This window comes from Triplophysa rosa, linkage group LG19, assembly GCF_024868665.1.
Source record: "Triplophysa rosa linkage group LG19, Trosa_1v2, whole genome shotgun sequence".
Lineage (NCBI taxonomy): Eukaryota > Metazoa > Chordata > Actinopteri > Cypriniformes > Nemacheilidae > Triplophysa > Triplophysa rosa.
In genome coordinates this window covers 2,270,644-2,296,464 of record NC_079908.1, presented here as the reverse complement: position 1 = coordinate 2,296,464, position 25,821 = coordinate 2,270,644, and the positions used below count along the sequence as shown (strand labels likewise).

The window sequence follows — 25,821 nt, the reverse complement described above, 5'->3', positions numbered from 1 at the left end:
TACCGCCACCTACTGATCTGGAGTGTGGAGTGTACATAGATTTGGAAGGAAGAAATACACAAAAAAAACACCTATAGGCCTATTCTATCTATTGTTCTTGTGTTTTTCAGGTATTTAAATAATATTTAATGTACTCTTGATTGCCTTGACCCGTTTCCTAACAATACTTTTAAAGAAATATTATCCACTCCCAACCATCCTAATTCTTGTATTAATTGGAATCTCTCCCTTTCATATGAAGAACACTCATTAAGGATGTGCTTCACTGTTTCTAATTCAACACATTTGTCACACTTTCCCGATTCATGCTTACCTATTTTAAAAAGACTATAGTTTAATGCTGTATGTCCAATTCTTAGTCTTGAAATAATGACATCCTTCTTCCTATTTCCATATCTTTTTCTCTCATTTCTCTCATCTCTCAAGATGTCTTCCTTTAGACCCACTATTCCATAACTTTTGCAATTTCTTACTTACTTCAAATGATATCACTCTCTTGAATTCATCTTTACTTAAAGCTAACTTAATTTCCTTGTGGATGATTTAATGCTTTCTTTGCTAGCAAGTCTTAATTTCCATCCACACCCACATGTGCAGGTACCCAGAGGAAATTTACCTCTATCCTTAACTGCCTTATTCTAAACAAACTTTGTAAAACTTAAAAGTCTTGCCTAGCTTTAGATTTACCACTTAGTAGACTCAGTGCAGCCTTTGAATCACTACATATCACCGTTCTTTCTGGTTGAACTTCTTCGATCCACTGTAGAGCTAGTATGATAGCTAAAAATTCAGTAGTAAAAACTGACACATGATCTGATAATCTTTTTGCAATTTTCTATTTTAAAAGTAGGAATATACAGCTGCTGCTGTTCTTCCAGACTCTGGTTCCTTAGACCCATCTGTAAATACTTGTAATACAGAATAATATTATTTTATTATATACTGTTGAACTACTAATTTAGTTGGTATGTTCATTATTTTGTGAATTTGTAAATCTATTAGTGGCATAGGGAACAACAAAGGGGGAATTGCTGGTATACCAACAGAAGGAGAAATTTCATGGTCTTTCAACACCAAGCTGTTCACCTCCTTCCTTACTACCCAAACAAAGCTTGTTATTTCTTTATATTCATATTCCCAACAATCTTTCAGAATTACTCTAACTGTATGGTTTTCCAGATGTCCCTTTTCACCATACCAGTATTTTAATCTCAACTGGAACCTACGTTGTATAGAGGCAATTCTCCCATTTCAACTTGCAATGAAGCTACCGGAGAAGATTTAAATGCACCACAGCAAATGCGCAAAGCTTGATTTTGTATTACCTCTATCTTTTTAAGTAAGATTTTGTTTGCATAACTGTATACTACACTACCATAATCTATGTTTGATCTAATCACAGCACAATAAATTATTTTCAATGAGTGACATCTTGCCCCCCACTCAGCTCCTGACAAGCACCTTGGTCCGTGTACGTTTTATTCATTTGATATCCTATTTGAAATCACATAACGAGAAATTGAAAAATGACTAGTTTCTCGTTTTTTCGTTTAGTTCACCAAACGGAAATTTCGTTTTTGGCCCGATATTTTATTTTTCGTTTGCCGTTTAAAAAACGGATTTTGGACTCAATATGGGTCCGTGGTCCGTGTATCTTTTGGCCATTTGTTTATCAGTTTGAACTTGAACAAACGGGAGTAAGAAAACGGCGCCATTTTCGTTTTTCGTTCATCAAAAAAACGGAAAAACGAGAATTTGGCTTTTTTTCGTTTTCAACCTAACGTTTAAAAAACGAATAAACAACTTGAAAACTAGTTTCTCACATGTGGGCGGTATGAAACGCCCCCTTCCGCTGATTGGCAAATCAAAGGTCAGTAAGCGACGTCTTCGGTTGTCCCTCGGTTCCGAATAAATAGTCCTCCGCTGCTGTACAGAAAGTATGTTTCATTGCTCACATTAAACAACCGTCCACAAATCGTACAGGGCAGATTTTGGACTTTCTTCTGTGCAACCTAGCGCATTTCATATAAATATTTATATCACAAATATTAATGTAGTTCGCATCCGCATCTTTCTAGCTCGCCAGGGTTAAATCTGCGTGGTAAAGCTGCGCGAGACACTGGACCGCACGAAGCGGATTCATATACTTATTTTATTTCATTCAAAATTCGCTGTGTTGGTGGTTGTCGGGTTAACATATTTTTTCCACAAGTTTGCTTCTGTGTACATTCCATCAAGTGAACCAAGACGAATTCAGAGTTTTGCTGCGTGACAAAGCTGCGCAAGACACTGGACAGTACGCAGCGGATACAGTGCAGTGATGTAGTCAAAGTGAAAGTGACCTATTTGTCCGATATGTTGATCAAGGCTCAGTCACTGTTTAGATTCCACAATAAAAATCATTCAGTGTATGCTAAAGATTCTAGTATTTTATAAAACGTTTTTACTGTGATATTTAGGACTGGCACATGCGAACGATGACAACTGAGAGAAATGCTGACAAAAATACAAATTAATTAAGCCATCACTGGGTTATTATTATTATTTAGATGTAAATAAGTCCTCCGCTGCTGTACAGTGGGGATCCTTAAAGTATGTTTAATTTCTCTCATTAAACAACCGTCCACAAACCGTACAGGGCAGGTTCTAGACTGGACTTTCCTCGTGAAACCTAACGCATTTCATATAATTTTTTATATCACAAATATTAATGTAGTTCGCATCCGCATCTTTCTAGCTCTCCAGGGTTAAATCTGCGTGGCAAAGCCGCGCGAGACACTGGACAGCACGAAGCGGATTCATATAGCCTACTTATTTTACTTCATTCAAAATTCGCTGTGTTCCGTTGTAATTTGTATTGAGGCTCCGTAAGTCTAAACAATTAGCATTTATTTTTGTTTGATCATTTAGCTTAAGATGGCTAGATGTAGGCTATCCTTTTTTCATAAAGGAAAAAACTTTCGTTCTAATTGCACATTAAAGCTTGTTGTTCTGCATTTATTAATAATAATAATAATAACCCCGTGATGGCTTAATTAATTTGTATTTTTGTCAGCATTTCTCTCAGTTGTCATCGTTCGCATGTGCCAGTCCTAAATATCACAGTAAAAACGTTTTATAAAATACTAGAATCTTTAGCATACACTGAATGATTTTTTCTGTGGAATCTACACAGTGACTGAACCTTGATCAACATATCTGACAAATAGGTCACTTTCACTTTGACTACATCACTGCACTGTAGGCCTATATGCATCCGCTGCGTACTGTCCAGTGTCTCGCGCAGCTTTGTCACGCAGCAAAACTCTGAATTCGTCTTGGTTCACTTGATGGAATGTACACAGAAGCAAACTTGTGGAAAAAATGTGGTAACCCGACAACCACAACAGCGAATTTTGAATGAAATGAAATAAAATAAGTATATGAATCCGCTTCGTGTGGTCCAGTGTCTCGCGCAGCTTTGCCACGCAGATTTAACCCTGGAGAGCTAGAAAGATGCGGATGCGAACTACATTAATATTTGTGATATAAATATTTAAATGAAATGCGCTAGGTTGCACAGAAGAAAGTCCAGTCTATAATCTGCCCTGTACGGTTTGTGGACGGTTGTTTAATGTGATAAATGAAACATACTTTCTGTACAGCAGCGGAGGACTATTTATTCGGAACCGAGGGACAACCGAAGACGTCGCTTACTGACCTTTGATTTGCCAGTCAGCGGAAGGGGGCGTTTCATACCGCCCACATGTGAGAAACTAGTTTTCAAGTTGTTTATTCGTTTTTTAAACGTTAAGTTGAAAACGAAAAAAAGCCGAATTCTCGTTTTTCCGTTTTTTTGATGAACGAAAAACGAAAATGGCCCCGTTTTCTCACTCCCGTTTGTTCAAGTTCAAACTGAAAAACAAATGGCCAAAAGATACACGGACCGGTACACGGACCCAATCATAATTCATGTTTTGCATGATTTTTTTTCATTCAAGAAATATCCTTTTTTTATTGATCTTATGTAATATTCTAATTTTCCGAGACACTGAATTTTGGGTTCTCATTATCTGTAAGCCATAATCATCAAAATGTCAAGAAATAAAGGCTTGGAATATTTCACTCTATGTGTAATGAATCTATATGGGTTTCATGACAAAAAAATATTGACCTTTTCATGATATTCTAATTTTTTGAGATGTAACTGTAAGCATTATTCCAAATATCTTTCTCATTTGGAACAACTGGAAGGTGAGTAAATGATGACAGAATTTTCATTTTTGGGTGAAGTATCACTTTAAGGCGGTGAAATCGGACCTAACCGGTGGTTTGTCTCAAAATGCATATTCAAAAAAAATTTGTAGGGCATGTTTATAAAAACTACTCAAATGTCCTTATTTAACTAAAGCCTAGTTCTGTCTTAATCTAATCCCTGTTTCGAAACTTTCGAAGTTGTCTTTTGATTTCTTCTCTTTCCGTTGACGTTTCACACTCCAGTCCAGTCGGCGGCGGTAATGCACCTAAAGCGGTCCTGCCAAACGCCAAAAAGATATCTGAAGAAGTCCCAGCGGACGCATTTTCTGCGTAGGCTCAAGGTTTTGTTTACGAAAGACTATTTTTATTTCATCATGCCTGAACGCGAATGTAAGTATTAAGTCATATTCTCTTAAGCATTTATCTTGTCTCTGAATTACGCAGTATCTTATTGCGATCAACAGTGTTTTGTCAATCCTTCACAAACATGCGTGTCGTGTTCGTATACTATTGTTTCTTTACCTCAGTCACCAAAAGCAGAACCATATTTATGTACATAACATATTAATATAAGAACTACACATATAATAACATATTCTAACTATCAGACATTTCTTGGTGCAGATGTAAACACATGTAACGTTATTGACTTATTGCGGATAGAGAAGTGCCTTACGAGTTTGTTGCGCCGACGATTATTAGTAAACTGCACGATTATGTCTTAGATGTGTTGTTATTTTGTCTCTTTAAGCTGAAGTATACTCAAATCCTTTGGCTCCAGACGGCCACGAGGTAGAGGACCATCGGTCAGCACTACAGTAAGTGTCCACCATCAGACAGAAACAGAAAGGCCATTGTTTTACAACACTTTGGTATTCAAAGTTACAGTTACATGAGATAAACCTTTAAAATCATGCAAGTATAAAGCATTGACCTTAAAATAAAGCAAAAACTTCATTGAGATTAAATTTGGTGAGAGCCTCTGTTGCTTTCGCTACATTTGGGTTATTTTGTATGTCCAGCATCTTGGCACACACACACACACACACACACACACACACACACACACACACACACACACTTATTAAAAGACATTAAATTGTGTTGCCCTTCAAAGTATGCATGCAAAGCCAGCCAACGGCAATAGAGAGCATGTACCAAACATGGACGAGTATATTAAAGGGACTGTTCACCCAAAAATTCTGTCATGTTTTACTCACCCTTGAGTTGTTCCGAAGCTGTATAAATGTATTTGTTCTGATGAACACAGAGAGAGATATTTAGAAGAATGCTGTAAAAGCTCTGACCACCATTGACCGCCATAGTAGGAAAAATAAATTTATACAGATTTGGAGCAACTTGAGGGTAGGGCTGTGTATTGGCAAGTGCCTCCCGATATGATACATATCACGATAGATGGGTCACGATACAATATATTGCTATATATTATGCTAAACTAGAGCTAGAAATACAACATGCTGTGCACCACCTGGGGTTTTCTGTAAGGATAAGTGTAAAGACATCCCTTACCTCAACTCAACTTCATTTATATAGCGCTTTTTACAATTTTCATTGTTACAAAGCAGCTGTACATGAGACATATTGACTATAAGCAAAACAATTAAAGTTGTACCTGTAAAAACAAGAAAAAGGTGAAAACACAGAAGACAGACATACCCACATACAAAACACTCCACACACACAATATGCACACGTACTAACACACATAGACATAGACACACACACACGGGACGCGCAGACACACGGACGCGCACGCACACACACACACACGTACACAGACAAGTACGCACACGCACAGTGAGAGCACACATTTAAGATAAAGGAGAGAGAAGCACGGGTCAAATATAGAACTTTAAAAATTCTATAAAACTTTAAATTCTAAAGCAGCCCCCCCGGCCAGGCAAATAGTGCAAAAAACAGTATGCAAACAGTGGCGAGGAACCCAAAATTCTAATTGAGGAAAAAAAACTCAGGAGAACCCAGGCCCAGCCAGGGGATTCCAGTTCGCCTCTGGCAAAAGCTGCTGCCTTTGCACAAGCTCGTCAGTGCTTGCACAACAAGGCTAAATAAAAATAAATAAACTTACTAATAAGGTAAATTATAGTTTTAAGATTATCATTAATAATTAATAACATTTGAAATTTTGTGGTGAAGATGTGTCAAGCCACCGCGTCCCTGTGCAGAGTGGCCAAGATGTGGGATGCATGGATGTGCGCCCCTCAAGTGGGTAGCACAGGGGAATAAGGTGGGTCACGCAAGTCACTTGGCTGTTATGGTGCATTACAGTTAAAACACTGAACATGGGCAGTATAAAACCCCTGCTTCATCCGCGCTGTAAATGTGCTGGTGTCACATCCGTGAAAGCACAATAAATGTCATTGTTACTTTTCTTAATAAACTTTTTGTCTAATGCACTGCAGTAGCCAAGTGACTTGTGTCATGACTTGCGAAGCCTACAAACAGCATTATTTTATATAACTCATTACTTCATTACTTATTTTGAAAACCAAAGCACTCCCACACATCTGCTCTGAGAGCTCGAAGCGTTCTTATATTTTTCGCCATGCTCGCTTCCACTTACTTTTGGCCGTGTGTATATATGACATGATTTAAAAAAAAAGATCAATAGTAGAGGTATCACTATCGATACACTATTGAATTTTTTTTTTGCGATAGTTACATGTATCAATATTTTTGCACAGCCCTACTTGAGGGTGAGTAAACGAAGCCAGAATTTTTATTTTTTGGGTGAACTGTTCCTTTAAGCACACTCATTTATGTGTGTGTTTGTAGCGCTTTTTACTCAAGTGCCTTTACTTGGCAGTTACTTTGCACCACATGATCTGATTAATTAATTAAATCAATTTATTTGATTAATAATTCATTCAGACCACAACCTTATATGTGACCCTGGATCACAAAACCAGTCTTAAGTAGCACGGGAAAATTTAGTAAAAGACAAAAATAGATTGTGTGAGTCAAAATTATTGATTTTTATTTTATGCCAAAAATCATTAGGATATTAAGTAAAGATCATGTTCCATGAAGATATTTTGTAAATTTCCTACCTTAAATATATAAAAACTTTATTTTTGTGAGTGGATGGTCTGCCACAGTGCCCCGATTAACAACTTCAAAGGCAATTTTCTCAATATTTTGATTTTTTTTGCGCTCTCAGATTCCAGAGTTTTAAACGGTTGTATCTCAGCCAGATATTGTCCTATTTTAACAACTCATATATCTATAGAACGTTTATTTATTTAGCTTTCAGATTATGTAAAAATCTCAATTTCGAAAAATTGACCCATAAGACTGGTTTTGTTGTCCAGGGTCACATATACATAATTTGGATATTCGTCACTAAATATCATTAAATAGCATTGGGCCTCATTCGTGAAACGTTCGTAAATATATGTGTAAATTCAGAGTAATTTGCGCGTAAAACAGACCCTCCTGAAAACTTTCCTCCGGATTCACAAATACTTCGTAAACGTCAGATTTGATAGTAAAATGTGTGCGTGTTAATGAATTCCAATCACTCATAAACAGGGCGTGCATGCACGCTCATTCACAATTAGCATTATCCCCGCTATGAATTACAGCAACGCAAATTACGTATCTAGGAATGCTGGAATCCTCTGGACTTCATTCTCTGGTTTGGCTACATTATATTGCATAAATGCATAAGAGACTAATAGGCTATATGCTTACAAATAAATTCATCAATTAAACTGTGTCCACCAAAGCGTTTTTAGCCAGCTAAAATAATAATACCTGGTGCTCTTCTGAAAACGACCTGCTGGTGTCGTCTGTGATCTCTTTGGAGGCACTTTGCATTATTCTGGAGATTCGTTGGTTGGTGTGATTTAGAAAATCCGCAACAGTTAGCCTACTTGTTACTAGTATCTTATTATAAAGAATATTACTTAATATGAAAATGCAGTAACCATTAATATTAACTTCTCCATTGTTGTGTATGATGTTTGCTCAATGTAGTGTTTGTCCCGCCTCTTCTCCACTGTGATTGAACGGCTGTGTAAAAAAGGACAGTGACGAGCTCTGCATTTTACCCAAAGTAAAAAATTATAAAAGACAGGGCAAAAGAACTCATGGAATATTATGATACATAGTACATCAAAATGCAGTGTCATCAGTTTGTCTAAAAGAATGCAGAATGTTGCGTGCGGTTTTACGCACTATTTACACGTGGTATGGAGCAGGTGTACAATTCTTTCGTACCAACTAACATTTTGAAAATACGAACATTTTCATGAATCTGAAAATTTACGACTTTACGAACGATTTACGTTCTGCTCGTGTTTCATGAATGAGGCCAATTGAGTTTATAAGTGGAGAATTGGTGCCAAAACCAATGGACCCTTTTCTCGCTTCCGCATTCGTGAAGCAGAAGTCGTCATATTTGGGTAAACGCAGCAATGGTTGGACTGCATATGTGTTTTCCCTGTCGCTTAAGGATTTGCCGACCTATATGTTTGGAGATTTTAATTGTCATGTTCAAATTAATTTAGCAACTGATAAAACAACAATCTCAGGAAAGGGTAAAAATACTTTTTACAGGGTTACCAAAAATAATTAGAAATTTTGACTTTTTTGACCTTTTTCAAATCAGCAGCGCTGTTGCTGTGTTTACCCAGCATGAAAAGGATCCATTTATCCATCTCTAACCCACATTTATATCACTCGTTTTCAGTGCAGTTTGTCTTTTATCTGGTTTTCTGTCTAAGCAGTATTCTGTTTGTTACATTTAGATCCAAGCTGACCAATGATGACTTCAGGAAGCTTTTGATGACCCCCAGAGCCACCCCGTCTTCAGCTCCACCTTCCAAATCACGGAACCATGAGTATGTTGTCTTCCATTTGAGCACATAGGCCTATGTTTTTTCATGTGTTATTTCAATGATAACATGTCCTCTGTTGTCATAGAAACATTTAGCCTTCAATCTATTAAAATTTTTATGTGGTAAATTTCCCAGAATGCCACGAGAATATAATGAGGATGAGGATCCTGCAGCTCGCAGAAGGAAAAAGAAGAGGTGAGTTGAGGCTGTGACTGCGCTCAGAGCATCTTCTGAAACTCTTGGTAATATGTGCTGAGTCACCAAAGACTCTTGTACAAATTAAATATAGAACCTTATTAAAGTTACAAAAGTTTATCAGTCAGGAGCAGTGACAGTTTTTTGGGGGGGTAGGATTGTTCCGATTGACGATACTATCGTGTATCGACGATCCTCAGACCTATCGCGATAGCTGATTCTCTAGACCAGAGGTGGGCAAACTACGGCCCGCGGGCCACTTCAGGCCCCCCCAAGCAATTTCATCCGGCCCGCCAGGCGGTTTTTAAATGTTTTCAATAACATTGCGTTTCAGTTAGGATTTTGGTGAATATTACTAATTTGATGTAATACAGACAAAATCCAAAGATGGCGCGAGTCATCTATGCAGCATACTATAGTAAAAATGAAAAGTGAGGGAGACATGCGCTATTGCGCTAGCTAGACAGACATGTTTAAACGCTACGTTCGCTTTGAAGCGCCTTGCGCTGAGGCGGGAATTTCTGTTATCAAAAGCGCATCTCGAGACACTTGCCCTGAGCTAGGGGTGTTCGGTTCCGGGTTTTTTGGAGTCGACTCCGATTCTCGACTCCCACTTTTGGAGTCGATGGAATCGACACTTCGACTCCATTTACTGTCATTCAAATGGGCTCAGGAATACGAATATAAAATAAATGAATGAACTTCAGCTTGGGAACGTTGGGCCTGCAACCAATCTCCAAAGTCACTAGCAAATACACATGCATTTGTGCATCTAACACCATCGCAGAGTTTTTTGTGCTGTCAGACCAGTTACTCCTTTCTGGTCCTCAACCTATGTGGTTTTCCAAGCGCACGCAGCGCAAGGACATGACGGCCCAGGTCTAACCGTAGCTGTAGACTTATGGTAAAGCTAAGACATTTCGTTTCCTTAATTGTTTTTATATTTTTTTATTGCATCGATTTTGGAGAGTTATGGTTACACAAATGAATATGTTTTGTACGTAAAGACACCACGTTTCATTGTTTTGAATTGAGGCTCCGTAAATGTGCGCTAAACAAGCCTTAAACATTTATTTATTTATTTTCGTTTAAGAGTTTATATATTCACCCTGGGCTAAGTTCAACACTTAAAAAAAGGCATTGAGCCTACCTTGTGTTCTTTTCTTAATGTAACTCATTGCAAAATAACTCAAAATATCAACATGTAATTTTAAAACCAACAAATATGCTATAATAATAACCCAGCAACAATAACTTAATATATGATTTGTGACTTCCTGACTGTTGCTGATTTTTTAAGTTTTTAAGCTGGATGAAACGCTTTATAATTTGTTTCCACAAACTTGATTTTGATTTGTGTCCGGTTATGCGCACAGACTCACATTTAAGCATAGCGCCACGCTTTCATTTAAAGCAACTTACAAAGTCTTAACAGTCGTTTAGAGAAATAAAAGCTTGAAGAGGGACAGACGAAATATAGGAGAGTTTTTAATAAGAATTTTTTAGAATTTAATGTGATCGTGTTGAAGCTGACGAATGAACGGGAAATATTGCGTGTACTTTTGTGAGCGAACAAGTAGGCGTCGCTCATGCTCTGATTAACGCAGTTTTTTGGATCGGATGTAAACGTGTACAATCAGAGAGAGTGGAGGTATGACTTTTACCTGATTGGTTTTTAAATGTTATTCGTTGCTTTGCGCCAATCACAAAGACAATGTAACCAATTTGAGTCAATGACAACATTAAAAATTACGGAGTCGACGAGTCGATTCCTGTCTTGGACATTAAGAGTCGAGGAATCGACTCTTTTGGAGTCGAATCCCCATCCCTACCCTGAGCGCTGAGAAAGAGATACGGCTGTGACGTAGGGGTCTGCTGTTCTGCAATCGGTCACTATTGCCGAGAAATGCTCTGAGAGACTGCTTTTACTTTCAATTCTTATAAATCCAATTTAGCTTAATGGCGGAGTGACACAGACTGTGAAATGGTTCCCGTCATAAGAGTTTGGTTCCCAAATGAGACTGTACCGTTTTAAAAAACAATCAAAAATCATGTATTTTTATTGTGCATTCCAATTAATATCAGTCAAAGTGTAGTTGGTTTTTTATTTAAGCCATAATAACTAAAAACAATACTGCTAAAAAAACACAATAAAATCATGATAACATAATAAAAAACATGATTTTTTTTTTTTTTTTAAAACAGAGTTTTCAGTTTACCCTTTTGGTTCAGCCCTCCACTACAGTCCCATTTCTCATGTGGCATGCCCCTGAATTAGAGGAATATTTGAAAATGTCAAGAATAAAAAATTATGTATACTGTAAATTATTATAATAATGTGTCTTAAATGACAGTGCGCAAATGTTTTGCCATTTTTTTCAATATAAAAGTATTTATAAAACACAGGGTAGAAGGAATTGCATGTACATACTCTACAGTATTTATCAAATTTCAGTTTGGAATAAATAAAAAAAGATTTAATTTAATGTGCGAATAATATGCGGCCCTTAACAAGGATTCAAAAACATGATGTGGCCCTCCAGGTAAAAAGTTTACCCACCTCCGCCCTAGACGATAGTTGGCTGTTTGCCAATATATGTTGCAAATCAAGATTACAAACGCGCATTGCGCATTTCTTCATTCAAGAGAGCTTGCAATGTACGCGGCTTAGGCTTTTCCTCACACCAGAGAGAGTTTATAATGTGCGGGCTTTGAGTTTTCAGTGCACGAGAGAACTAGTGATGCGTGCGGCTCGGGCATTTCCTCGCGCCAGAGAGAGTTTATAATGTGAGTTTTTAGTGCAGAACAGACCTTGTGATGGGTGCGGCTCGGGCTTTTCCTCGTGCCAGAAAAAGTTTATAATGTGCGGGGTTTGAGTTTTCAGCGCATGAGAGACCTTGTGATGCGCGCGGCTTGGGCTTTTCCTCGTGCCAGAAAAGTTTATAATGTGCGGGATTTGAGTTTTTAGTGAAGGACAGACCTTGTGATGGGTGCGGCTTGGGCTTTTCCTCGCACCAGAAAAAGTTTATAATGTGCGGGGTTTGAGTTTTCAGCGCACGAGAGACCTTGTGATGCACGCGGCTCGGGCTTTTCCTCGTGCCAGAGAGAGTTTATAATGTGTGGGATTTGAGTTTTCAGCGCACAAGAGAGCTTGTGATGCGCGCGGCTCGGGCTTTTCCTTTGCTATGCTATGAATTGCTATGCACGTGAGGGTTTAAAACCAGCGTACGAGTCGTTCTCATTTGGCAATCAAGTATTAACAGCGCACTCCGCACACGGGCATCAATGACGCATTTGGATGAATGATATTGACTTGTAGCACTAGTTAGGGCTGAAACGATTCCTCGAGTAACTCGAGTAATTCGATTACAAAAAATCATCGAGGCAAATTTTGTTGCCTCGAAGCCTCGTTTAATCCTTTTAACTACAGTACACATGGAGCACTGCGTTTCCCCACGGACCGTTATCACTAACGTACAGCCCGCTAAACTCTATTCATGTTACAGGGCTCTCAAGTCTCATGCATTCACCGTGAGACACGCATTTTAGTCTGTTCACATGCTCACACGTATTTCTCATGCTGATAAATAAGTAATAGACTAAAACTAATTAAAATAGCAGTTCACCATTTCAATAAGCTATTTTGCGAGTGAAACTTGTTTTCCAGCTGCATTGAGTCCATCAAACTAGATGCTGACTTGTGGACGCCGAATCATGTTATTTACACATGTTATCTGTCTGTTCTGCGTGTCTGCGTGAATGAACTGCACAGTTTAACGTGCTACACGTGTGATGCTCATAAATTTGTCTGCGTCTGCACTTTATGAGGACATGAACACATGAACTTCATCTCCAGACTTGCTCTGAGAGTTTATTTCACGAACATGTTATTGTTTGAGTGAAGAAACAGACATACTAAAAAATAAGCGTCTTCCGACAACCTGCCAAAATCAAAGTCCGGTTAACTTGGTATTTTATGTGGACAAATATATTACTATTTAATAGTAAAAAAAAGAAACTAAAACTAATTTAGATAAACTAAATGCATCATGCATATGCTGAAGTTAGTTGTTTACCTTTGAAATTATTCGATCTGACTATAGAGCAGGGGTCACTAACTAGGGGACTCCGGTCCGAATGCGGACCGCGAGATGCGTCCGTCCGGACCTCAAAGACTTTTGACATAATAAAAAAAATGAACGCCTAACGTTATTTTCTAATGCAATCAAAATTATACCAGGCACATCAAGGTCCGATCAGTAGCAGTTTGGGTCCTATGGCGCCACGGACGGTTAACATATGCGCACTGTCGCTACGTTCAGACGTCGTTGAGTGAAGAGTTGAGACAGACTCGCTGCACAGCGCGCAGATGTAACTGTCATTGACTGAAAAACAATGTCCTTTTCAAAAGTTAGAAAAGTTGACGCCGAAAACCATGTTTTCCGAGATGAATGGGTCGAGAGATTTGCATTTATTCTTCCTGCATCGACATGCACGAGACCGGTTTGTCTCATTTGCTCGGAGTCTGTTGCGGTTGTCAAAATTGGAAACCTTAAACGGCATTATGAAATTAGACGTGGACACTTTGAAGAAACTTACCCACAGCAGTCCGAGGTAAGGACACGGAAAATATATTAGCTCAAAGCCCAGTAGGAGCGATCTACACGGGTCCTCCCTCACTCACTTACCACCCAACAACCAGCATATGAATGTTCACTAAGAATACAGTGATAACAATGTAACAATGTAAAACAGTGTAACAATCAGTGACAACTTGATGCTGCTATTTATTAATCTCAGTTCAGCAGAAAACAACACTTCAGTTTTCTTTTAAAGTTGTTAATGTTGAAATGAATGTATGTTCAGTGCAGGTTTAGAGATTAGGGCATTTTGCACATGTTCCTTCATTATATTGTTGTCAGACATTGTTATGCCATCGTATAGATATAAAAAAACCATTGTAACAAGACTTCAAAGGAACAGGAAGGAAGAGGCTGGAATCAGGGTAGAGCTGACGACTACGTACTTTATTAACAAAAACACAAGCGCTGTACGCGCCTAAATCAAACACTTCCACTTTAGTGCAAGAACAGTCTTTCTTAAGATCAGAGCTTCCCGCTCACAATCCTCCGCTCACTCGCTCGAGGCCACTCGTCTCCAGCCGTCAGCTCCGGTCTCTCTCCCCAACTGTCTCTGCCTTGCTGCTTTTAAGCCTCTCCACGCCAGTTACTGGAACAAGGCACAGGTGTTAATTATTTGTGCGAGCGCCACTCACTCACCGCTCGTCTCCTCACTCTCTCTCCCGCTGCAGACTTCGCTGAACCACGCCCACCTTGCCACATACCCCCACCGCCCGACTCAGGCCGGGGAGCCATCCGGCCTGCAGTCCTCCCCCCCCCCCTTGCCGGGAGAGGAAGTCAGCCACAGCCATCTGTGCACCCGGCCTGTGGACCACCTTGAATTTAAAAGGCTGTAAAGCAAGATACCAACGGGTGATCCGGGCATTGGTGTCTTTCATGCGGTGGAGCCATTGGAGGGGAGCGTGGTCCGAACAGAGGGTGAACTCCCGCCCCAGCAGGTAGTATCTGAGGGTGAGGACTGCCCACCGGATAGCCAAACACTCCTTCTCTATGGTGCTGTACCTAGCTTCCCTCTTGGAGAGCTTGCGGCTCAGGTACAGCACCGGCCGTTCCTCACCCTCTACCAGCTGGGACAGTACTGCGCCCAGCCCTCTGTCCGACGCGTCGGTCTGCAGGATAAAAGGGAGAGAAAAGTTAGGGGAATGCAAGAGCGGCCCGCCACACAGGGCAGCCTTCAACTTGGTAAAAGCCTGCTGGCACTGCTCCGTCCACTGGACCGTATCGGGTACTTCCTTTTTAGTGAGATCAGTCAGCGGGTTGGTGAGCTCCGAATATTTAGGCACAAACCGTCTATAATATCCCGCCAACCCCAGGAACTGTCTCACCTCCTTTTTGGTCTTAGGCCTCGGGCAGGCCGCAATCGCTGCGGTCTTATCAATTTGGGGACGCACCTGCCCATGACCTAAGTGGAAGCCCAGATACTTTACCTCCACCCGCCCAATCGCACACTTCTTTGGATTAGCTGTGAGCCCAGCCTCCCTCAGCGACCTCAGGACCGCTCTCAAATGCTCCATATGCCGCTGCCAATCGTTACTATGGATAATAATATCGTCTAGGTAAGCAGCGGCATACGTCGCATGGGGTCGGAGGACACGGTCCATGAGGCGCTGGAAGGTAGCCGGGGCTCCAAACAATCCGAACGGAAGGGTTACAAATTGGTGTAATCCGAACGGCGTGGTGAAGGCTGTCTTTTCTTTGGATACTGGTGTTAGGGGGATCTGCCAGTACCCTTTTGTTAAGTCCAGTGTCGAATAAAAATGAGCCGAGCCGAGCCGGTCCAACAATTCGTCGACCCGGGGCATTGGGTAAGCGTCGAATTTCGACACTGAATTCACCTTGCGGTAGTCCACGCAGAACCTGACCGAGCCGTCCGTTTTGGGAACCAAAACTATCGGGCTCGCCCAGTCACTGTTGGACTCTTCTATTACCCCCAAATCTAGCATGGCCTCTAATTCTGCCTGAACAACCTTTTTTCTGTGTTCGGGTAAACGGTAGGCTCTACTACGCACCACTACCCCCGGTTCGGTTTCGACATGGTGCCGTATGAGATTCGTTCGGCCTGGAAGGGGAGAAAACACATCGGCAAACTCCGCCTGTAGGCGGGCCAGGTCAGTGAGCTGTGAGGGTGAGAGGTGGTCTCCCCCTGGGGCCAGAGCAATGGAATGCGGCTTAACATTCGCTTCTGGACCGAGATCCTCCTCTGCGGATACCACCGTCGCCAGCATCACTGCCTCCTCCTCGCTCCATTTTTTAAGGAGGTTGAGGTGGTAAATCTGACGTGCGCCTCCCCTATCCGTCCGAATAACCTCATAGTCGAGGTCCCCGACTTGCCGTGTGACCTCAAAGGGTCCTTGCCACTTCGCAAGTAATTTGGAGCTAGATGTCGGGAGCAACACAAGTACCTTCTCTCCCGGTGTGAATTTCCTCAGGTTAGAACCCCGATTATACAGACGGCTTTGTTTGTCCTGAGCCTGTAGCAAATTCTCCATCGATAGCCGCCCCAGTGTCCGGAGTTTTGCTCTCAGGTCCAGGACATACTGAATTTCATTTTTACTTGCGGAAGGCCCGTCCTCCCAGTTCTCCTTCAGGACGTCCAGCACCCCACGGGGCTGGCGTCCATACAGGAGCTCGAAGGGGGAAAACCCCGTGGAGGCTTGGGGGACCTCTCGTACTGCGAATAAGAGAGGCTCTAACCATTTATCCCAATTCCTGGCGTCCTCGTGGACGAACTTACGAATCATGGTTTTCAACGTGCGATTAAACCGTTCCACCAGTCCGTCGGTCTGTGGGTGGAAGACGCTGGTGCGAATCGATTTAATGCCCAGTAATTCGTATAGTTCGCGTAACGTACGTGACATGAACGCCGTGCCTTGATCGGTGAGGACCTCGCGGGGGATCCCCACCCGGGAGATAATCCGAAACAGTGCGTCCGCAACACTTTTCGCGGAGATGCTGCGGAGTGGCACTGCTTCGGGATATCGCGTTGCATAGTCCACCAGGACCAATGCAAAGCGGTATCCCCGTGCAGATCGCTCTAATGGCCCGATGAGGTCCATGCCAATTCTCTCGAAGGGGACCTGCATCAACGGAAGAGGGCGCAACGGCGCTTTTGGGGTGACCGGTGGGTTTACCAACTGACATTCGCGGCAAGACGCGCACCACCTGCGCACGTTGTCGTGAATGCCCGGCCAAAAAAATCGGGCCATGAGGCGACTCAGTGTATTACCCTGCCCTAAGTGCCCTGCCATTGGGTTACTATGAGCCGCCTGGAAAAGCATTTCCCGACGGCTTTTCGGAATCAACAACTGGGTTATATCTTCCTTTGTCTGGGTGTCTTGGGTCACCCGATATAACCGATTCCTTCTTATAGCAAAATACGGGTAGGAGAGTGCACGTGTGGGCTGGACCGGCTGTCCGTCGATGGATGCAACCTGCTCAAATGCCCTTTTTAGCGTCGCATCCTGAGCCTGCTCGAGGGGAAAGTCATCGCGATCTGAGAGTACCACCCTCTCAATCTCGCGCGCCTCCCCTGAGTCAGGCTCCGACGGACCCGGCACCACACTGCCCACATGCACACCGCCTCCCCTCCCGTGCTTCGTTCGCCAAGAGGCATCCACACACAATAACCTCAGTAATTTAGGAAAAAGTGGCCAATTCGTCCCCAAAATCAGCGGATGCCGGAGGTGAGGATTAACCGCCACCTCCACACTATGCTTTTCCCCCCTGAATTTAATGGGCAGGTTCAACAAAGGGTATTTTACGACATCCCCGTGAACACACCGCACCTTAACCTCGCGGCTTTTACCCCCTGCCCCGAGACGAACCAGGCTTTGGTGAATGGAGGTCTGGTTACAACCTGAATCCACCAAAGCCTGGTATGTACCCCCCCAATACTCACGGGTATTTGGTACAGGCCAGCTGGACCAGGGGCAGCTCGCGGCTCGTCGGGGACCCGGATCATAGTTCCCACATCCATCACCGGGCAACGATCTATGAAATGGTCCGGGTCCCCGCAGCGCCAACAAGCCGGCCCAGGCCTTCCCGCCACCCCAATGGCAGGGAGTGGGCTCGCTAACTGGCGTGGGGAGGAAGAGGCAGGCGGGTTGTAGGGCATGGTGTAGGGGTGGCTGCCCGTCTCCAGCGCGGCGGACCTGCCGGCCAAGGTTCCCCCTCCATCAGTCGGTCCGGTCGCGTAGCTTCCGCGTCCCCGGGGCCCTCCCCTCAGCGGGATCGGTGGGCGGGTCCGTGGTGCTGGTATGGGCCGGGTTGCGGGTGTGGGGAGAGAGACCGCTGGTAAAATTTCCCCGATTCCAGGGCACGCAACCAGGTGGTCTTCCGCCAGCTGGATGGCCGAGTCCAGCGACGTCGGACGGTGGCACTGGACCCAGGCCGCTGTTCTCCGGGGCAGACAGGTCGTGAACTGCTCCAGTACCACCTTATCCACGATGCCCGCGACGTCGCTATCCCCGGCCATCAGCCATTTGCGGCAGGAGTCCCGGAGCTGCTGAGCTAGCAGGTAGGGTCGGCCGGTTTCCGCCAACCCCAGCGATCGGAACCGCTGGCGATACTCCTCAGGGCTCCGGCCGACCCGCTGCAAGATGGCCTTCTTCAGCTCAGCGTACACCAGGAGATTCTCCGGAGGTAACTGCTGCGCTGCCACCTGGGCCTCTCCAGAAAGGAGCGGGATGAGATGTAGGGCCCACTGATCCTCCGGCCAACCCCTCGCGACCGCTACCCGCTCAAAGAGACCAAGGAAGGCCTCGGGATCATCCTGTGGGCCCATTTTCTGGAGGACCAGGTCGGCGCGAGGCCCCGTCCGAACCTCCCGATGTACCCAGCTCCGGAACGACTCACGGTCCTCTTGCTGAGCCAGGAGGACCGCCTGGAAACGTACATCCTGGTCCTCCCTGAGCTGCAGCAACGCTCTATGTTGTTCCTGATGGAGGACCGCGAGTGAAGAAATCACCTCCGCGAACCGGACGGACCAGACCCCCCGGCCGTGGCACCCCTACTTCCTTCCATCCCGGGTTTCGGCACCAGTGTAACAAGACTTCAAAGGAACAGGAAGGAAGAGGCTGGAATCAGGGTAGAGCTGACGACTACGTACTTTATTAACAAAAACACAAGCGCTGTACGCGCCTAAATCAAACACTTCCACTTTAGTGCAAGAACAGTCTTTCTTAAGGTCAGAGCTTCCCGCTCACAATCCTCCGCTCACTCGCTCGAGGCCACTCGTCTCCAGCCGTCAGCTCCGGTCTCTCTCCCCAACTGTCTCTGCCTTGCTGCTTTTAAGCCTCTCCACGCCAGTTACTGGAACAAGGCACAGGTGTTCATTATTTGTGCGAGCGCCACTCACTCACCGCTCGTCTCCTCACTCTCTCTCCTGCTGCAGACTTCGCTGAACCACGCCCACCTTACCACAACCATCTATTCATATTTTTAGGTATTTAATTGTCTGGACCTCGGCTGGTAAGGAGGGTTCGTTCAATTTTAGTTGAATACTCCTGCTATAGAGAATATCGCCAAACACTGGGGGGGGGGATGGGCTGCTTGCACAGGCAGGAAAAATGGTCTCAAAATGTGCCTATCTGGTCACAGTCTAGAGCTCTGCTCTCTGTGTTGGTACGGGGTAGGGCTGGGCGATATGGAAAAAAGTAAACTCGATAGTTTTTTCTATATTGATCGATAACGATATTTATTTCGATATATATTTAATTAAAATTATTAATTAAAATTATATATATATTAATTTAATTTAATTTTAACTGGGTAAAGGTTAACTTCTGTTAATAAACTGTATTTAAAATAGATTATTTTAAATACAGTTTATTAACAGAAGTTAACCTTTAACCAGTTAAAATTAAATTAAATTAATGCACTGTTGCAACACAGAGGATATTAGGCCGTAAACAACATGTACAAGTTCATTCAGTCTCATTTTGACTCAATTGACTAGTTAAGTAAAGGGAGTGTTCATTCAGTACATTCAACCAATGAAAGGGCTCTGTTAGTGCGTACATTCGAACGCTATTGGCTCAGCACCTGCGCACATACATAACGCTGCAATAATGTCTTGCTTGAGTAGTGGGATTCGTAGTACATTTCTTTAGTCATGCAAGCATCTTACATACAAGGTTCAATATTTTAATGTGCACACAAACTCACTTCATTACATCTCTAATCTGTACAGGGCAGCGCTGGTTTGTTTCATAAGCACCAGCTCATGTTAGCAGATATGTTAACGATGGATATAAAAACGTTTGTGCTTGAGTTTGGTTACTATAGAACCAACATTCTTCAAAAAGGTCTCTTCAATATAACGGATAAATAAAATAATGTTAGGTAAAATTAAAAAGTCAAAGCCAGCGATTGTCAACTACCTGATAATGCACTCGTATTCACATAAAGAAGTTAGGGCAAAATTCACAAGAAGTACCTTCAATGCCCTGTAAATGACAATATTAATTCTTCTGTAGCAAAAATAAACTGCTGCAAAAAAAAGATAGGTGCCATGCAAAATGTAATGTGTAATTGCATTAGTCATTACAAATGTAGTGGAGTAAAGAGTACATATACTTGTTCAAAAATGTAGTCAAGTAGAGAGTAAAAGTTGCTAATATCTTTAATACTCAGTACAACTACAAAGTAGCCAAAAAGATACTTAAGTACAGTAACTAATTACATTTACTCCAATACTTTACACCACTGCTAGTCCAACACTGAAACGGGTGTCAGGTGTAGCCAAGCTTCAGGAATATGGTTTCTGAAGGCAGAAAAAGTGAAAAGCACTCTGGAGACAAATACAAACAAAATTTTTGGTCTTAAGTGGTGCTTTTATTTTGTTCTTTTTTCTGTTATTTATTAAGAGTTTCAGAAAACATTGTTTGGTCTTATAAGATAAATTAAAAAATGCACTGAAAAGTTATAGATGGTTGATTATTTGTCTAGGTAAGTATATTTTTTCCATAAATTAAAAATAGCTTTTAAAATACTCAAACTGGCAATACTACGTAAAGGGGTTCAAAACATCTCCCTTTAAAACGCTATTGGTTTCGACTATTTGATAAAGTGTCTGTTACAGGAATATGACTTGGCCTGAAAAAAAAATCAGTCAGAAGAATTTTTTTCACTTTAATCCATGTACTCACCCTCAAGTTGTTCCAAATCACATACATTTCTTTGTTCTAATAAACACAGAGAAATATATTTGGAAGAATGTTTGTAACTAAACAGTTTTTAACCTTTAAAGTACCTTATTTTAAAACCTTCAAAGTACCTTATTTATTAACTTTATACAAGTCAAAAAAATTAAATATACAACAAGTCCATTTTATTTGTTTTATTTGATGCCAGTGAAATTCTGGCAGAACAAATAAAACCTAAACCAGCAGATTTCCTCCAGATCTGGTCCAGCAGGAAAAATATATCACATTACACTTACTCAGTAGCCATCACAGAACACAGAACTAAATTTTGTAAAAAAAAAAAAAGTAAAAAAATTACAGCTGACACACACCAACGTTTAAGTTTGGAACTCATTCTATTAATATGGGATTTAGGGCTGCAGCTATCGATTATTTTAGTAATCGAGTATTCTACTGATTTTCCGTCGATTAATCGGGTATTCGGATAATAAGTACGTTTTCTTTATTAAAGAGCAATACTAAATATACAAGAGAAAATAAGACAGGTCTCTTAAAATGAGCAACTAATTTGTTTCCTTTTTAGAAAAATTTACATATTTATTGCTGAAATTGCATACATTCATATCTGTGAAAACTAAACCCATTTACTACATTCCNTTCTGTTGCTTTTTCCTCAATGTTACGCACCATTTTTAGGTCCGTACTCACAAGGCATGAAAAAGGGAGCTCTACGACTTTCACAGCGAGCATTTCTTAAGTATTTATTGTATATGTGTGTGATACTGATAGCTCTTATGATGTAATTTGCGATGTTATCAAAAGCCGCCATGAAACCACTAAAACATGTGACCCTAACTTCTGCATGCAAAGCTTAGAAACTCTTTTTAAATGTGAGATAATTTGACATTTTTAGGGTGTGTCAGGTATTCTTAGGTATACATGTCAAATGGTATGACCCCGGAAATGCATTTATATTTCATCATTATTATAAAAATGAGTATTAACTTTAAAAATTGCATTTGAAATATTCCCATCGAGGCCATATGTGTTTAGAATGTGTAACCAGTTACACCATTGGACTTGTATCACAAACCTTTCTGTTAGGGGGCAATTTAGTCAAATAACACTAGTTTATGATGCTAATTAAAGATGGAATATAAACTAAACTACTATTTGGAAAAAAAGTGTTCAGTGTTTGCCTTATTCAAGTGATGCCTTATCCACAAAAACAAATTAAAATGTATATTTAGAAATAACTTCTAAAATCTATTTTCGTGTGATTATTTTAAAATAAATTATCCATCTACATTACATCTAGATGGATAAAATGTTTAATATTTCTCATTCTTTGCCAGTTACACAATTTGACATTTTCAGGTACCTACTTAACTTTTATAAAAAATGGTGCAAATGTTATTTGTAATTACACACAATCGACATACATACACTAAGTACATTTTAAAATGTCTGATAAATGCTTTTAAAAACGGTTTTGAAAAGATTTTTAATTTTCTCATCTTGCCAACCCTGTTTTGTCACTGACCCAAATACTCTGACAGCATGAATTGTAACACCCCCTTTTCCAAAATACAGATACACGTGGACGTGGGTGTTTGTGGGTGTAAGAAGAAGACTATCACATTGGTGCTGGCTCTTGTGCTGGATCTGTGAAACTCAGAACTGCCCAGAGTGTTCGCTTAGATCCAAAGCTTTACGATTCCTTGTAATAGATATGTGCCAATGTATCAGCTGCCAATATTTATCGGCTAATAGCATAAAAAGGCTGATATAACAAACAAATAGTTTATTAATTTATTAACTGTGTGAATGCACTTTGTATAATACTAAACAAAATGTGTTCTGTACTAGGCAATGAATCATCCTTCAATCCCTCAGATCGCCCGTGTGGCTTAAGCCTCAAGAGACTAACAGTATCAGGGCTTGACATTAAACATTGTCATGTGGTTGTCCTTCGGACAAGTAAACTTGTCATTCACTTGTCCGAGTACTAAAATTACTTGTCCAACGATAAAAAAATGATATTTAATTTGAATTCTCAATATAATTGTTCCGGATCTAGATTGGTAAAGTTTGCTTCTAAGCATTTTAACTAGTGTCCGCTTTGGCCACCTGAATTTGGTTATACGCCTACTCTCCGCGACTGCTATAAAACAAAGGCAAGCAGTAATTATTATTAGTGTTAAGGCTGTAGGTTAACTTTTTTTGCAAGAAAGGTTTAAAGTTTGGTAGCACAGGCAGGCCCGGATTAAGAATTCAGGGGCCCCTGGGCACAAGTGTTTTGTAGACCCCAAACCCCCCCTCCCCATACACACGGGCACACAATAAAGTTTTGAAAGAGCCTACAGCGTACTACGTGTATGGATCACCTACATTTTATACAGGATTACATTGCCAAGTTACAAAATATGATCACAATCTGAAGGAAGATATCAACACCTGTACACATTCTCCATCATACAGGATTTACAACACAACAATGCTTTTCTAGACCAGCAACAACAATATCAAGACATTTCCCTGCATACTGTAACTCACTGGCATTTGCAAGCACACAATTCAGTTCTATCAGATTCTTCCATAATTCACACACAAACACGCCGGATTAACAAAACTGTTTTTAAGAGAAAATATAAGAACTTTATTAAGGTAAACGATAGGACGTTCTTAAGAATATTCTTAAAAGTAATTCTCAAATATTTTCTTATAAACATATTCATTTTTCTAAGAATTAAAGGGCAGACTTTGTCAATGATTATACTATAGTAATTTGTCAATTTGTTAAACTTCATTTGTGTAACAAGCACCGCGCGACTCACGTTCTTATGTGAGTGTGTAATGTGTTAAACGACATTAACGAATATTATAGGTACTTCTTTAGCCTATATGTTACGAGTCTGTGTAAGTAAACATTTTGCAATGTCTGTAAAAGCACTCTGGATTTTCTAATAACGAAGGCTAAAAATTCGGTAAAAGGCAGTTAGACCTGATCAACATTATATCAAAATTCATTATTGGCGAAGAAACACCACCAAATACATGTAAAAAAAGTTTATCTTTTGAGATTTTAAAGACAACCGTGAGGGTATTCTAATTTAGCCTATAGATTATATTTACAACAATAAAGCTGTTTTCATTTACATATTTTCAGTTTCACCTTTCTAACTAAACTCGACATCTTCTAACGAATCACCATAAAAAGCGTCGATTTTGGCTATATTTTTTCAAACAGTCTCTGTCTAGGTAACCATATGTATATTTACAGATGAAATGTGTTCATGTTTATACATTCAAACAGTCGATAACAGTGATGGGTTGTTGGAAACGCTGTTTTGTACTTATTTCATTCAGGAGTCACCTGTCGAATGTGCTGCTTCTTCCTGTCGCTCACTGAGACGATCCCTCGACGCGGGGAAAGTGAGACCTTGCGCTCGCGGGACAGCACATGCAACATTTTCCCACTGAATGAAAGCTTTATCGGAAGGTCGCTGGATATTTCGCTTTGTGCTTCTCCTGAACAAAAGCTGCTTAAGGGCTTGTAAAAGTTACTAAATCAAGAGACAGACTTGCGTATGTTAGAAACACTGTTTTATGCGCACTTGCGTGTGTGCGGGCCAGAGGCACACGGCAGAATGAATATAGCGATAGCAATGTTATGTGAAATGTTCTCCCCCCTTTCATGGGCCCCAAGCGCGCATGGGCCCCTGGGCCGGTGTTGTGCCTAGAAATGCACCCCTGCCAGATTATGCACCCACCCTCCCCACAATTGTTAGGGTGAGGATTAAGTGTTAGGGGAGGGGTTAGGATTAGGATTAGGTGTAGGGAGGGGTTAGAATTAGCCAATCGGACAGCGTGTTATAGAAGGAGGTGCATAATCTGGCAGGGGTGCATTTCTCGGCACAACACCGGTGCCCATAATGCCCATTGGATAATCCGGCCCTGAGCACAGGCCAAACTAGGAGTATAAATCGTCTGTTGTCATCATTAAAAAAAATATGCAAGTGCAGTTCATCATGAATAGACAGGTAACTGACAAAAGACATTAATGTTACATACAGATGAATAAATTAGGGCCGTATCATTTTTAGATTACCTAAATTTGTTTGAATATTTCTCAATTGTGTATTTTTCCTTTTTAACTATACAACAGTGGTATATTTGTCCACATAAATTACTGTAGTATACTATAGTAAACTGCAGTAAAATTCTTAGATACTATAGTGTTTTTGAACTTTACTATAGTATACAGTGTTTATCAATTTATCAATCACTACAAGGGCACTACAATTTTCAAAAGCAAATACTATAGTACACCACGGTATTTTTTGTCCGAGTGTTCAATTTAACGGGACTTTTATTTTGACGGGTCTTCAGGAAGACGCTTGTTTGCAGATAGCTTCACTCAAACAGTAAAACGCTCGTAAAATAAACTCTCAGAGCAACTCTGACTGGCGATGAAGTTCATGTGTTCACATCCTCATACAGTGCAGACGCAGACAAATACTCGACCATCACTGGTGTTGTATGTTAAACTGTGCACGTAATTCACTCAGACACGCAGAACAGTCAGATCACATTTAAATAACAGGATTCAGCTCTGCATCTAGTTACATGGACTCCATGCGGTGCTCCATTGATTATTGTCACACACAACAAGCACCACCACGACAAACGCACTACACACAAACACACAGCTCTGTCTAATGT

General features: G+C 41.2%; 1 protein-coding gene across 1 annotated transcript in view; it reads left to right on the top strand.

Moving 5' to 3' along the window:
* The first annotated feature begins 4,508 nt into the window (after positions 1 to 4,508).
* The window catches only part of ik (IK cytokine), a 66,633-nt gene continuing 45,320 nt past the window's right edge, over positions 4,509 to 25,821 (top strand). The window contains exons 1-4 of the mRNA XM_057359558.1: positions 4,509 to 4,626; positions 4,988 to 5,054; positions 9,027 to 9,119; positions 9,252 to 9,311. Coding sequence (XP_057215541.1) covers positions 4,611 to 4,626; positions 4,988 to 5,054; positions 9,027 to 9,119; positions 9,252 to 9,311 — 236 coding nt within the window. The 5' untranslated portion in view covers positions 4,509 to 4,610. The remainder of the gene's footprint in view (positions 4,627 to 4,987; positions 5,055 to 9,026; positions 9,120 to 9,251; positions 9,312 to 25,821) is intronic.